This window comes from Antrostomus carolinensis, unplaced genomic scaffold, assembly GCF_000700745.2.
Source record: "Antrostomus carolinensis isolate BGI_N321 unplaced genomic scaffold, ASM70074v2 scaffold6217, whole genome shotgun sequence".
Classification (NCBI taxonomy): domain Eukaryota; kingdom Metazoa; phylum Chordata; class Aves; order Caprimulgiformes; family Caprimulgidae; genus Antrostomus; species Antrostomus carolinensis.
This window is the reverse complement of record NW_010325241.1, coordinates 60819-76101: the sequence shown is the minus strand read 5'-3', so window position 1 is coordinate 76101 and position 15283 is coordinate 60819. Positions and strand designations below refer to the sequence as shown.

At 39.7% G+C, this 15283-nt stretch overlaps 1 protein-coding gene across 1 annotated transcript in view; it reads right to left on the bottom strand.

Annotated features, from left to right (window-relative positions):
• Positions 1–1547: 1547 nt before the first annotated feature.
• SPIDR (scaffold protein involved in DNA repair) overlaps positions 1548–15283 on the bottom strand; it is a gene marked incomplete at its 5' end in the record, with an annotated part of 72274 nt that continues 58538 nt past the window's right edge. Inside the window, 6 exons of the mRNA XM_029085742.1 lie at positions 1548–1679; positions 4674–4727; positions 5224–5338; positions 6815–6908; positions 11759–11911; positions 13044–13242. Of these exons, the coding sequence (XP_028941575.1) occupies positions 1548–1679; positions 4674–4727; positions 5224–5338; positions 6815–6908; positions 11759–11911; positions 13044–13242 (747 nt within the window). The remainder of the gene's footprint in view (positions 1680–4673; positions 4728–5223; positions 5339–6814; positions 6909–11758; positions 11912–13043; positions 13243–15283) is intronic.

Genomic DNA, 15283 nt, shown 5'->3' with positions numbered 1-15283 from the left:
ACACACACACGAATACAAGAACATTGTTGTTTAAAATTCCTGTTAACAAACCTCCAGGCAGTCTCCACACTGGACAAGGCAAAGCTCCAGCAACACGAAGGTGCTCCCCAGCCTGAGCCAGCTGCAGCCCCAAAGGAGATGTCGCTCCACGCGCACACGAATGCACACGAACACGCAGGTCAGTCGGCTGTAGGCTACCGCAGCTCCAGCAGGGCCACTTTGACTGCTCACTGCCAGTGAAAGTGAGAGCCGGCAGCACCACCGATCTCTGAGTTCGTGGATGTATCACAAGGGCCAGGCTACTTGTCTGAATTTTGACGGTGTGCACCCAAAGATGACAGCTTCTGCAGGGCACTGGCAGAAAAATGTCCTGAGAGGACAAGGATCTCCCAGAGCCAGTGCTGTCTGAGAGGGACCTTGCTGGCTTCCAAGGGGCCACCCCGGTCGCGTAAGGGGCAGCAGCCTGAGCGCAGGAATGGGCTGACGTCCCCTTCTTCCTTACAGGGAGGCAGGTAAGGAGACAGAAAGACTTGGAGAAGGGGGGAAAAAGGGATTCAAAAGCTGGGTCATTCCTGTAGTAATCATGACATATGTGAGACTTTTCACTATTGTCTTCAGCCACAGGAATGATTTCTGTAGCAAAAAGTTTGCTGTTCCTTTTCTGCTGGGTAATCCCATGTTGGACCTGCGCAAAACCATTCCTCCTCCTTCTCCGACCTGCAAGGGTTTTTGAATACCGTAAAAGGGGAAGGGGAAAAAATCTAATCCCTGACTGAACTCTTGCATTAATTCTTGCATCTCAAACAACGCACACATAGGAAGATTTTGATGGTATTTATCTGAGCTGTAATCCATGCCTCTGTACGGCCAGGGTTACAAGGCCTACAAAGCAGTTTACTCGTTACATGTAGCAGAAACTGTATAATGAAACACCCGCTCTGTGGGAAGCTACAGATAACACGGTACTTCTATATGTAGAGGCCAATTAGCTGTAAAACATTAACTTCATATGTGCTTGACACTTCAAAATATCAGCTTTGTTCAAATCTCCATCTTCATAACATTTATTGCAAGGTGACAACAAAAGTTACAACTCGGAATTCGCGCACAATCCAGTGCTGTGCAGCCAGCCGAACGTCTGGAATCCGCCGATAAAACTCAGCTTAGACCAATGTTCATTGCCTATAGCAAGGTATTTATTTCAAAAATATCAGAAAAATATTTTCCATAATAAATACAGTATTGTAAAAAAAAAAATCATAACCATTCAAAACTTCCAGAACAAGTTGTTTTACACACATAAACAGCAAACATGCCGAAGAACTGTATTCTTAAATTCTGAAGTGATCCAAAAAAGAAGAGTTCAGAAAGCTGCACAGATTTTTTTAAATGGATTTTTTTCAGTGTTAGCACAATGTGCTTCGTAAATCACAGTTTTAATGAAGTATCTTAATACTTATCACATGGGCATTATACATTATCTGTGGCACTAGTTAACAGATAACCACATTACAAAGTCCACAGATACTACAGTAGCTGACTAGAGTTCAGTGTCTTGCTGCTGCTTCCAGAAGAACAATTTCCTCCAGCGCGACGCAGTTGGGGTGGCTGATTATGGAGCGGACGTAGCAGTTCAAGAACCCCACCTCCTTTCCCAGCACGCTCTGCACCTCATAACTCTGCAGTGATAAAAGCATGTTGATTAAAACAAACAGTCCTGGACATTCTGTTCTAAGCAGCATTCAGCTTGGAAGATGCAGGGTGTAAGGTCCTCTTCCAACACACAATTTTTTTTAAGGACTCAAAAAGAAAAGTGCATTAGAACTGATAGAAATAATGAGTATTTTAGATTTTCAATAATTAGATCTCACTCCTGCTTAAAGTGCTGCTTCCCTAGCAGGCTTTTAAAAATGAGCTGTTAAAAAAAAAAGCGCTACTGTGACTTTGAACTCAATGTTGCTGAAGCATAACCTACACGTGCTCCCTTTATCCAGCTTTCTGACACTTGCAGGATTTCACACGTGCTAGCAATGTGTACATACATGCCATACATACATTGATTATCTTAGCTAACAGATCCACTAAAGGAAAAAACATTTTGTAACTCTTTTTACTCCTGCTCCTGCCCCTCCCTCCTTTTAACTTGGTGTTGTATCACGCCTTGTTTATAGGGACTGGCACCTTCACAGTCGCTTCTGCTTAATGATCCAACTGGCAATTTACCTACACCAGTGGTGCCTGAGTGCATCTGTAGACTGTATTCTGCGCGGAGGAGAGGGATGCGAGGCTGGGATGGCTCCTCTAAGATGAGAGAGCACGTTAACAGAAGAGCTGGCAATACCCATAGCCGATTCCTTGCCCAAGCAGGTACCTATCTCAGATGGCAGGCTGATGTCCATTTCTTTCCTCAATGGGACTTGCCTACAACCAGCCTCTGCCCATGCCCCCTGCTTTCATCTGGGCTGTGCCTTTGCAAAGATACTTGATGCCCACGTCTCTTGCCTGGTTCAAGGTATAAACAACCTTTTTTTTCCCCTAGACTATTTTCACCCCAGACCGGTTCTGCAGTCCAATTCACCATGCAGCTGGACAAACAGCTATACTGGTGTTAACAGAAGGCTTGTCACAAGGTAAGGAACAAGCGGCCAGTGGCAGCTAAAACCAGCCTCCCTGCCAAAAGAAGTGATTACAAAGCTACACCCTTAGAAACTTAAGCAGCACTGGCAAAAAAATGCCACCTCAAGTGTATTTCTTGTGATTTATCTTTGTTGAGATGTGCCCTTTTTTAAAATGCAGTGGTTCAGAGATGGAAATGCTTATGAAAAATAAAGAAAAAATTATCCCTGCATTTCAGCTGGGAAAAAAAAAATGTTTCTAAGTTGCCAGACTTCTAAATACCAGCAGCATAAAAACTGAAACATGAAAAAGAGGTTGAATTCTAGTAACTCGAAAAAGAACTACGTTTTGTGTCTGTAACCAAACCAGGCACATCCTGTAAAACTTAGCAAGACTTAACTGCTATTAAAAGAGCAAACGTATTTTGGAAATTTCTTGTATCTCTTTGCTCAAATGAAATATACACTCCCCAGCCTAAGAAATTTACAATTTCAGAGAAGTGTTTCACTTTAAAAATTAACCATAAATCCCACTGAAACTGTGGCGCATGTAATAGCAAAATGCTAGAAGACTGTATAAGATAGGGAAAGCAAAATGACCCCAATACGTGTCACCTAACTGAAGATACTTAACTGGGATGACTAAACAAGACAACGAGCTGACCTTCGCCCCCTTCCACGTGCCATGGGGGGATGGCTCTCAGGATCCTCATGGGACTTAACCAGCCTCTGAAGGTGCCGCTCCTTCACTGCTGACCATCCAGCAGCCAATGCCAGCCAGGCACCTGCCCGGTGCCTCCCTCACCTGTGATAAATCTGGGTCACTGTGCCAAATGTCAGGGTTCTTCTGATATCCCCGATTAAAGGAATAACTACTTCACGATTACATAAACTGTACTTTAGCCCGTGGATCCTCGTGGCTTCCGCGTGTTTCATTCATACAGTTATAACGTGTTATCTTGCACGCGCTTTGCAAGTTCCTCTACTATTGCTGCCTGACAGTAATTTCATGGTTGTGCTATTAGAAAGCAGTCAAGGTTTATAGGGTTTAGAAGACCATTCCGAAAAGGTGCGATGCTTCGATCTTTGTCTTTGCATCCTCAGCCAGAAAATGGAGTAAAGCCCAGCACTGCTCGTCGCAGCTCTGAATGTCTGGACGCAGTGCTATTTGCAGATAACTCTGCAGACCTGCGGCTGAGCTGAAGCTGCCTGCACATCCCCTCTGTGGCACCCCTCTTCTAAAAAGGAGGGTGTCAGCCTGATGATAGTCAGGCAATAGCAGGGCATCAGCAGGTGCAGGGTGGGATTGCCAAAGGGTCCAGCCCACTCAAATCACAGAATCACAGAATGTCAGGGATTGGAAGGGACCTCGAAAGATCATCTAGTCCAATCCCCCTGCCGGAGCAGGAACACCTAAATGAGATCACACAGGAAGGCGTCCAGGCGGGTTTTGAATGTCTCCAGAGAAGGAGACTCCACAACCTCCCTGGGCAGCCTGTTCCAGGGCTCTGTCACCCTCACTGTAAAGAAGTTTCTTCTCAAGTTTAAGCGGAACCTCCTGTGTTCCAGCTTACACCCATTGCCCCTTGTCCTATCGTTGGGCATCACCGAGAAGAGCCTGGCTCCATCCTCGTGACATTTGCCCTTAACATATTTATAAACATTAATGAGGTCTCCCCTCAGTCTCCTCTTCTCCAAGCTAAAGAGACCCAGCTCCCTCAGCCTTTCCTCATAAGGGAGCTGGACATGAGAAAAAAAAAAAATCATTATTTCTAGTGAAATCTCCTAGTGCTCCTAGTGCAGTTCTGAAATGAGCTGCCTGGAAAGGCAGAATCTCCATCCCTGGAGGTTTTCAAGACCCTGCCAGCCAAAGTCACAGCTGACCTGCCCGTGCGCTGGCAAAAGCCCAGTGAGAGTGGTAGGTCAGACGATGACCTCCAGAGTCCCTTCCATTTCTATGATTTGAGTATCTTCCCACCTGATTCACATCTCCTGTACTCTGCCTCTACAGTAAGTTATGTAGTTTAACTTTATTTCGTCAACATTCATTACACCTACCCCATCCTCATTGGCGGAGGCCGTCAGGAGGGAAGAGATTGTCCTTTGTAACAGCTGGAATGAGAAAATGAGCAGGTTTTGTTCTTGACAAAAATCTTATGTATTCAAAGATGTTTTATTTGCAGGTTAAAACAGTCGTGTTGAACAAAGATTTATCATTTTAATATAGAATTGTTTTGTTTCTCTGGCCAAGAAATCAGAGGAGAGGTGACTCAAAAAATGGTCAGAATGGGAGTTTAAAAATACACATTCCTTTTAGGCTGTGGAGACTGAGGTTTCCCAAGGCCCAAACCAACAAAGCCCTTCAGCTGGACCATAGAACAGTTTGCAGAGCTCAGGGTGAACTCAACGACTGTATTATTTGAGCAAGATCAGGGAACTGGGTTCTTAGTCCAATGAAACACTAGTTTAGTATCAGATTAAATTATGGGACACTCTTAGATCTTTTATTTTTCCTTCTAACAAACAGAGCTGTTTATAATGAGCACCTATGTGTCTACATATCTAGCCTCACTATACTCAATACCCCAAAGCTAATTTCGTGCCATACCTTTACTTTTACTGTACTTTGTGATCGGGATGGACAACTCAAGAAGACTTCCAGCTGCATTTTCAAAACTGGTGAAGTGACAACTTCAGAGCACTGGTTGCAATACAGTAACCCTCTGAAACATGCAAATAATGATGGAAAAACAGAGAGAGATGGAAAAGCTATCAGTCGTAAATCAAAACACACGAAAAACGAGCTAGCTTATTCTCTAAAATACTTTACTGGTAGATGTTTAGTAGGAAAGCCCTGTTAGAGATTCAGCTGGTAATAGCAAATACAACTCTTCTGTTGCTAGAGCTAAGTTACTCTCTTGGAGGACCTAAACTCTTCTAGCAAAAGGATCTTCCTTCTTGTAAGTTTTGGCAACATGGGGAGAGGTTGCTATTTATAGTCACCCCACTTAAGCAAATATTAATCTCATAACCTTCTAAAAGTTATGGCAAAAGAAAATTTGTAGTATAGATTTGGCTCAAGTGACTTATTGATTTAGGCCCTCATTCAGCAAACGTTCAACATTTTCAGCACACACTTAAGTCATATGCATAAAATTAAGCTCAGCTATAAGTGCTTGTTGGAATAACATCTTAAACAAATATTGATGCTACACTGTTCTCCAAATGAAGCAAAAGTGTCCCTCACGGCAGAGATTTTTTTAAATTGAACTACACTACTATGTGAATGTACACATATCCTTATTTTTTTGCATGATATTATAATATAGGACAACTTTTTTTTTCTTAATTTCAGCCTTTTTCCCCCAGAGGCTATACATAACAAAGCACAAGCAGTAAAGCTTCTCATATTGAGGAAAACATTATCTATTTAAATGGGATCAAACCTACCTTATGCTTTTCGTAATTTTTACCAGTAGAAATAACACCCCTTTCCTTCTTTTTACACTGACTACTCTCTTACCCTCTCACGTGTTTATCCCATCAGCTACCTCAGACTCTGCAAGAGCAAGCTGGCAAAGCAGCTGAGGGGAGGCTTTCCAAGAGCATGCCAGTGTGACACAGGTTTAGCATTTCAGGCGGTGACAGGTCTTTTACGATCACATTTGGGACTGTCACACTCCTAGAATTATTTAACATCCTTTTTAGAAAGGTTATAAATTTAACCTTTAACCAGGTCTGAAATGGAACTCTTCAGTAAATTACAGCAAAGATCAAGAGTTCAATACAAAAAGGAGGTGAATGGTACACAGGGGAACAAGGTAGGGAAGACAAACACGAGAATCTACTTTTAAAGGAGCTTAAAATCATACCTGTGATTTATGTGGATGTTTATTAAAACTAATATTATAAGGCAGTGGGCTATGAAATCTTTATAAACAATACTTTAAGATTAGTTTGGGGAGAAAAAAAAAGTGATAACTGCAAATTCAAACCATTTCATATCTACTTGTATCTTTCTTAATAAATTAATTTAACCTTGCAGGTTTTATCAGTTCATCAGCAATAAAAATACTACGTCTTAGTTCTAGGAAGGAACAAAGTGCAGCCTGTGCCTGCAGGAATCATTGCATCACCTATTGCTGTTATGGCTACATCTGCAAAACACCTGGAGTGCTCCGGAGCATGCTGACTCTCACCTGTCCTGGGGACACAGTTCCAACTTTCCACTGCCACATCTGTCACATGTAGGCCAGGAGAAAGCAGTGCTCTCATTAACTCCAACAACAGTACCTGCAGAAGATTAAATTCTTACAAAATGCTAACAGTCAGCTAGCAAACACGGTCACTTCTGGCTTCACAGCAGGTTTGATCCTTTCCGACTGTCAGCTTTAAGAATAAGACTTGTCGGAGCAAGCATCAGCTCTGCCAACAACCTCACTCCCTTTCTCCTTTGTCCCTTCAACAGGGGATGACAGTTTGGCATAGCGAGTTATATTCTAAAAATACCAGAAGGTATTTGCTGAAAATAATCGATAATTAACTTTCCAAACAGGTTCAGTTCTTTTGGTTTGGGTTTTATTGTTTTGCTAATTTGTTTTTGGTTGTTTGTTCTCTTTCTGGTCCTCTGATGTTTCCTTGGCAATAAATAGCTATAAAAATAATACAGTCAGATAGTTTGATATCGATATTTAGGAAAGACAAACTAATGAGAAGACCCAATCCCTTTCAAAAACAGCGATGCCAGTTAAATTCCATAAACAATGGAGTCATTCTTAATTTATACTGATTTAACAGAGATTAGATCTGGCCCACAGATATAAGTGTGTGCCTAAGAAGGGAATGCCAAAGATACTTTGGACTAATATAAAGGGCCTTGCTAGTTTTGGCAAGAAAAAAATATAATCAGAGTTCTATGAGAAACCAATAAAGAGTATATTATGTTTCACGGTAATGATATGCTGAAATTATGAGCGTTATTTACGAAGAAAATACTTCTAAGTATTGTGAGATGTACAAAGTGCATCACCTGTACGAATGAAATAACACTAAAATAAACCCTCACTGGTACAACAGAAGTCCAGACTAAAAATTGCAGTTGCTATTGAGCAAGAATCTCACAGTTTTATACCCCATTCCATAAAAGAAACTCTTGGTGACTAGGGAGCATGTACAATGCTTGGTCTGTACAACAGGGCCTTAATGCCTTGCTTTCCTGGTTCTCCTGGGACAAGGACTGACAGCAAGGAGGGTGCTATGCATAAACAACAAAATCATAATTTCCTTTAGGATTTCAAAGGACAGCAAGTCTGAAGATCAGAAAGCTCTTGAAATACATCATTTATGGCCCAATATCTACGCATATAATGAAACAACATGGATTTCACTGACAGAATAGACAATTCTGTGCATTCAACCCCTTGGACTGTTACAAGAATAATTTTGATTCTTCAGTTTTTGTGATAAACTGGGAGTTTCCATCAGCTACTACAAGGTAGGATGCTTCCTGCTACAGCATAGGCACACTTGACTTGTTCATGGAAAAGAAAAGCTACCAATTAGTTTGCTGAATATGTTTCCCTTTTCATTAAAAGATCATTTAAAAAACAAAACCAAACCAAAACAAAATCCCCTTTTCTGACAGATCTGTTTCTCTCTAAACCTTTTACCTTTCCCCCAGTTGTGTGCTGAATTGCAACTGCAGGATGCCAGTGCTCAAGTAAAACAAGTACATGTGAAGAAAATTAATCAGGATCATATTGACCAGATTCTGTCTAGTGGAGAGCTTTATTTTGATGACAACATAAGAGTTCCCTCGAGAAAATCACCAGAAATCACTGAAGTCAGAACAAACACAACTGAAGGTGGCAACAGATCTAATAATCCAGTGTCAGTCTTGCGCACCCTGGATGCAAAGTGGTTTCTCAAGTTTAAGCTGTTGAACTGCTGCACATCTTTGTCAAGACTCTAGATTTTGCTTGACGTTCACAAACCTTCTGGATATTTTCCTGAGATCCTTTTAAATGGAAATGCACAGAGCCAAAATTCGATTTTTAGGTCTACTCTATTTTTATGGGTTGTGGCTGACATCACTAAGAAAAGACTGATAACAGGACAACACCTGGAAAAACAGGTCTCTGGTGAGGAATGCAAAGAAGGGCTAAGGATTAAAAGTAACACTCTGGTTGAAATGTTCAAAAAATGAATGTGTATATTTTTTTCTTCCAATCAGTTACCCTAATTAATGGACAGGAAGGGGAAAAGTTCAATCAAAAAGAGAAACCTAGGTAAGCTGATTGACCCCATTTTGTTCACACTGTTAAGAAGGAAACTGAAAAAAACCCCACCCCAACCTGGAGTAAGGGTTCAGATACAAAAATATGCAATGTCAAAATTCAGTCACTGGTGGTGAGTCATATACTGGGCAAATATCATTAATCAAGTAATATTCCCACATAACACATGTGATACAGACTAACTAGAATTTGCTCATAAGCATGGTTAAGAGGAAAAACAGTTCTGTGTAGTATGAACTGCCAACATTTAAGTCATCCTGACTGCTACTATACAGCAAAAAGAGGTTAGAAATTACTTTGCAATGCATCGTGATAAGAAAATAAATGTTAACCCTAAGTTCACAGGTGAGAACCACAGACTCATCTTTAAAAGAAGAATAAACTTTCCAGTAGAAAGCAACCACTGGTTTTCACTCTTCTGTTAAAAAGCAACACGGTCCATGCCAGAGCTGATACATCTGGACCTCCCTGAAACAAGGATTTCTGATAAACTCAGTGGATCTGGTTGGACTGCAGCATTGTCCTTTTTGATTGGGAAGGAACCTCTGAAGTTTCTCCAGCCCAAATTCCTGCTCAAAGCTGGGCCAGCTATAGAGCAGTACCAGCTTGCTCAGAACTCAGCTTTGACCAGGAGTTTGGACTTCAGAACTCAGTTGGAGGAACTTCAGAGGTTCCTTCCACCCTAACTTACCTTATTTATACAGCTTTCAAAAATGACTGAGCTACTTAAAATCCATCAGGCAGCATGGCTGGTGCTCTGACGCTGTGACCAATCGCTGTGTTTGCGGATGGGGACTTGAATGACCACCTGCACTTCGCACTGGTTAAAAAGAAATTTTTCTAGGGAGGGCTGAGCCTGCTGAATTACTGAGAGCCAGGAAGAGCAGCCATGACTGCAAAGGAGCAGGAAGGAGTACTACTTCAAGGAGGGGTAGAGTAAAGCCTTTGTAGCCTCTTTGTTAGGTGAGAGCAGGCCCGCATACAGCATATGTAGGTACCAGAAGTACAGGAAGTGAAAGGAGGGCACTAAGAAAAAGAACGAACGTGGTAATCCTGCTTCTCATTGAAAGACAGACTAACAACTCTCTGAGTTATGAGACAGAGACAGTAAGTGAATTTTAGAGATGAAAAATTTTCCTTCATGGGTTACTCCGTCAAATACATATACTCTCACCAACAAAGTAGGGTTAATGCTGTTAGTTTCACTTCTTCAGTAGAAAGATGTAAGCAATAACTAAACTAATTCCAAACCCCTGGATATATATCTTAAATGCTGTTAAATAATTTTAGTTACACATAAAAGCAAGAGTTATCTATATCTATTATTAGTATAGGTATAAAGAAGACACTTTATATTCTACATTGCTACAAATGTGTGGGAACATACTGATAACAGCAACCCTGGACAAATATCAAATAAAGCAAGACAAGGTTGTAGGATTACTTTCTCCTTTTGTCCTTCTTACATCTGTAATACAGAACAGGGAGAGCATGACACCTCCCATCTGCGTAAAGTAAGTACTTGTTTACACAGTAGATCACAGAGGTGTATTTTCTTTGCTTTACTGCAAAAAGAAAGGACAGATAAATGTTTGCTTTATCCTACTACGTACAATGACAATGGGACAAAAGAACACTTCCCATACTTAGTTATAAAATTAAGAGTGCAGAAGCAATAACTCTTAGCATAACTATTGGACAAGTTAAAAAAAAAAAAAAAGCCAAAAAGTCTTTCACACCCAGTGACAGAAATATCTTTCAAGTAATTCACAATATTGATGTTAGATGTACATAACAACCAAGGCTTTGAGTGAAGTGCCCCTAGTAGTGCTTGTTTTTCATTATGCAGTGTTGGAGTTCGAGATTTGTCACTTCAAGGTGCTCATTTATTAATCACAGAGGCATGGCTAACTTGTGGCTCCACCATAAGAGAAGGTATGCTTAGTAAGAACTTTGCATTGTTTCAAACTGTCTTTTCAGTGCATCACATTATAGCTGGAAGGATTAATTTGTAACCATTATTTGCTATTATTTTAAAGCTCATTTCACATGCTTGTGAATGAGTACTTGAAGGGGTAAATGTAAAACAGCATCAAGAATGTTCTACAAGGGCTACTGAAATCAAAAGAGTTAAATTAAGAAAGGAAATTGTCTCTAAAAGCCAAGAGTTATTGGGCTTTTAAGGACTTTTCCCTATGGGCACTCTACTACTGGAAGGTTTAAGAAGCTGCCTGGACGAAGCATTAGAAAATACACAGTAGGAAATGTTTCTGCATGATTAGGAAATGTTAGAAAATACATTGTAAGAAATTTTTTCTGCATGGTTAGTGGCAGAACTGAAATATTAGACAAAGCAATGATCCAAAGTGGTTGGTGAGCAAATATTGGCCAAGTTATACTAGATGACTATGGTGAAATATTAAATTGCCCCACTGCAGCAAAGCTCCAGGGAAATCAGACGCTAAGCCCTACCATTCAGGATCTGGCTAACATACCTTATCCATCTGCCTGAAAAATACTGGTATACCTTACTGCTGCCAACATCAACAAGGTTGGTGTGAACAGAAGGCTCCTGAAAGAAGATGGCAAAGGAAGGAATATAATAAGACAGATTGTGCATCAAACATTTATTCTGGGGTATGAGTGAGTGGGTGCAGAGGTTGGCCAGCAATAGGCAAACAGAGCCCACAAAGAAGTACAGAACTTTAAATATCCTAATGACCCACAGCAACACCGCGCTTTTTTATTCCTCTATGCTGTTTCTGCAAGAAATCAATACGAAGACCTGAAAGATTAAAGTGAGTGCAAATAATTAACCGTATTCATTTCAGGAAAGGCCATACAAACCTCTTACAGCACAAACGGAGTTGGCCTGCGTTGTAGAATCCAGCTCATCGAGTCTGACAGGGCCAGTCAGCTCACTGAGGTCAGCACCGGCAGCCGAGTACAAAAGAGGCTTTTGTAATAAGAGAACAGTACGTTCAACACAAATAATCCTACCTGCCAACAAAGACATTTCAACTCAGTACAGTAACAAGGAAAAAGGTGACCATGTTAATTGTCATGGCCAATAAAGACAATGATCTCTGCCAGCTACTAAGCAAATGGATAGACTCCATCAGGTTTTCTCAATGACAAAATATTTTGCTTTCAGTGATACATGCATCATGCTTTCGTTACACTTTGCAACTCCCAGGGAAAAAAGATGTTTAAAAAATTTGAATATGGCAGAAGAGAGTCCAATTCCACTCTGACTGCCTTGCACCAGGCTCCCTGCCAACATTACCATCTCGTCCCTGGTAATTAGCTTGGGCACCCCTTCAGGTGGTCTTACTTTGCTTTGAAGACTACAAAGAGTAGGTGAACACAATGCTTTATTCTCTGAAGCAGAGATTTTTGCTGTGGGACACACAACCATTTACACAGGCTGGTGCTTCCAGTCCACTTACATTTTGGAAGTGACTGAAGGTGTGAGACAATGACACATGCAGGCACCATACAGAACCATACCTGAACCTCAAAAAAGAACGACTGAAAATGAATGTAAAGTTAACTATCATCCTTACATGAGCCTTATGTGGTGAAGGCTCACAGCTAAAATGGTATAGGAGAGTCTGTAAAAGTTCTGTGACTAGGGACAAGCAAGTCTCTAGATTCACCCTCTTACTCCTTGTAGAGGCAGTAAATTCAATAAAACAAGCTTTTGCAAGAATATAAAGCCAAAGGAAACCTAGTTTCTTAATAGAATAGACTATTTCAGTTGGAAGAGTCTTACAACAATCATCTAGTCCAACTGCGAGTCTTTGAGCCTTCTGTCAGCTAGCAAATTTGACTGACACTGGTCATTAGATTCAACAGCTATCAGGGAAGACTGACAGAAATATTGTTGGACATAGATGAATAGTACTGAATTTCTACTTTACTTTGGAGATCAAGCCAAAAATGGGAAAAACAAACCTTACTGGAAAGCTCTAATTACAACCCTGCTAAAATTTCTTCCCAAACTTGCGATGTCCCACCTTCATCTGAGGATGAATGTCTCCCTCTATGCAGGTCACATATCACAGTGTCAGAGATTGGGAGGCTATTTCAGTTTGATTCCAACGGCTTCAAAACCACACACAAAGCTTACCATTTCCCCACAGCGCATCCTTGAAGAAGACGAGTCGCGAGGCAACACCGAGGGCTTCCGTGATTTCTGTACTGAGAACACACGATGCAGCAACTGACACAGCAACAACTTTTGGAGTGATATGAACCACATCTTGCAATGTGGAGTCAGTCACAAACAACCAAATTTCTCTTTGATTTATAGGAACACTGTGTTTTGTCTATAATTTAAAAAAAAAAAGATACAAAATTGGAATGCAATTGTTAATTTTTAGTAGAAGGAAAGACTAAAATAACATCCTCATATTTAAATAACTAATAAAATGGACAGAAATTACTACATTTATGGCTTGTCCATGATAATGAATCAAAGATTTATTGGAATTTTTCATTATTCCTTACTGCAGATACAAACATTGATACCCTAAATTCACTTTCTGAGGTTGATCCACTGGAATCTTAGCTTTACCTCTTATTAACTGTCATGCTTTATCATAACTCACTTGGACTGCAATAGGGATTGGAAAAAAAAAATATATTTAAAAAATATAAGGTATATATACTATAGATTATATATTTATATAATATAAATATGATACATATATAAAGTTAATGGATGTTTTTATGAACAAAGGCTTATATCATGTTGCCTTTAAAAAAAGAAAGCTAATGCTACTACTACTATTGTTCCTGTGTGACCAAATTTTCCATGTACTGTTATCTGATTCCCAAGAGCACCAGTCCTTGGCTAATAGCTATTGCAAGCTACAAAGCTGGAGGTTTTTCTTTCTGTTGAACAAACATTTCTAAATATTTGAATGATGCATAGAAATAGGAAAGTAGATAACTCGTAAGTAAGAGACCCAGGAATCCGCAATGACAGTGTAAGTTTTCTGCCTGAGACAGGTATAAAAATACCTGTGACTAAATGTGACTAAATTAAGGTATATCACAACCACTGATGTCACAAACAAAATACCTACATTTCATCTCAGCCTTCATATCTGAAAATAATTATGACAATATGATGATTATTTAAAAAATACAGTAGTGTTTTTTAAATTTTTCATACTGCGATGATGAACAAGAGAGACTAGAAAGACATCACATACACACCAGTGCTTATTCCAGGGTCTCTTAACAAAATCAGATGGGTTACAATTTGACAATTCATGCTTTTCTCTCTTTTTTTTAAAAAAAAACCCAGCTTCTATAATAGCTGTGTTTGTATGTGTATTTTCCCACACTTCAGAAAAAACGGGTTTAATAACAAAGTGTACTTCACATTTACCAGTCCAAGCAACTTGTAAATTTTAAGATTCCAATATTTTAAAATTCTTAACTAAGATTAAATTACTTTCCTAATTTAAAAAGTTTTTGTTACTATTTTTAATTAGTCTACAGATTAAAAATTCGTATTTAAATGAAAATTAAATACTACAATGACTGGAGAGACACATACCACATAAGTGATATTTATTCTCAAAGTTGCATGTCTCTAGCATCAGGTAATGCAATGAGAACCCCAACTTTTTGCTTTCGATTGAATTCAAAGCTTGAAACTGTTAACCACACTAAAATTAGCTTTATGTTCATGCTAGCTGCTCTTAGAACAAATGTAGTAATTGTAAATAAAAACTGGGAACATTTATAACTCAGATATTACAGTTATGCCTCAATACAATATATGCTGCCTATTGCATTGACGATGTTTCTTTGCCTAGTAACTACATACATTTGTGTTCCTCCTCTGCACAGATAGCATTAGGACAGCTTCAAAGACAGAATTTTTACAGCTGTCCCGTGAGAATTACTAACACATTAAAAGTTGGCTTTCAGAAGAATCATCCAAAAAGTAAATAATAATAACAACAGCAAAAAATCACAAGTTAGTATAAAATCATCATCTTGCTATGTGTGACAATTTGTTCTGAACAGAGAGGACACAACAGACAAATAGCAGCAGGATTGAGTTATAAGGAAGGACAGCTCCTTAACCACAGATGGAATATATTTCCTTATATTCCTTCTGTACCACAGTACAGATTCTGCGTAATAATAAAAGCATATTTCCATTCCTCCTTCACACAAATGAAGTATCTCAGAATACTGTCCCTACACTAATAAATACTATTTCTTAAAGCACAGTTGAATTAGCTCATGTAGCAGATTATCTAATAATAAAAAGTCTGCGAAATAAACCAAGTCATAGTCCCTTCCTCAGTCATTACAACTTGGTGATTTTGCATGTGAAGGATATGT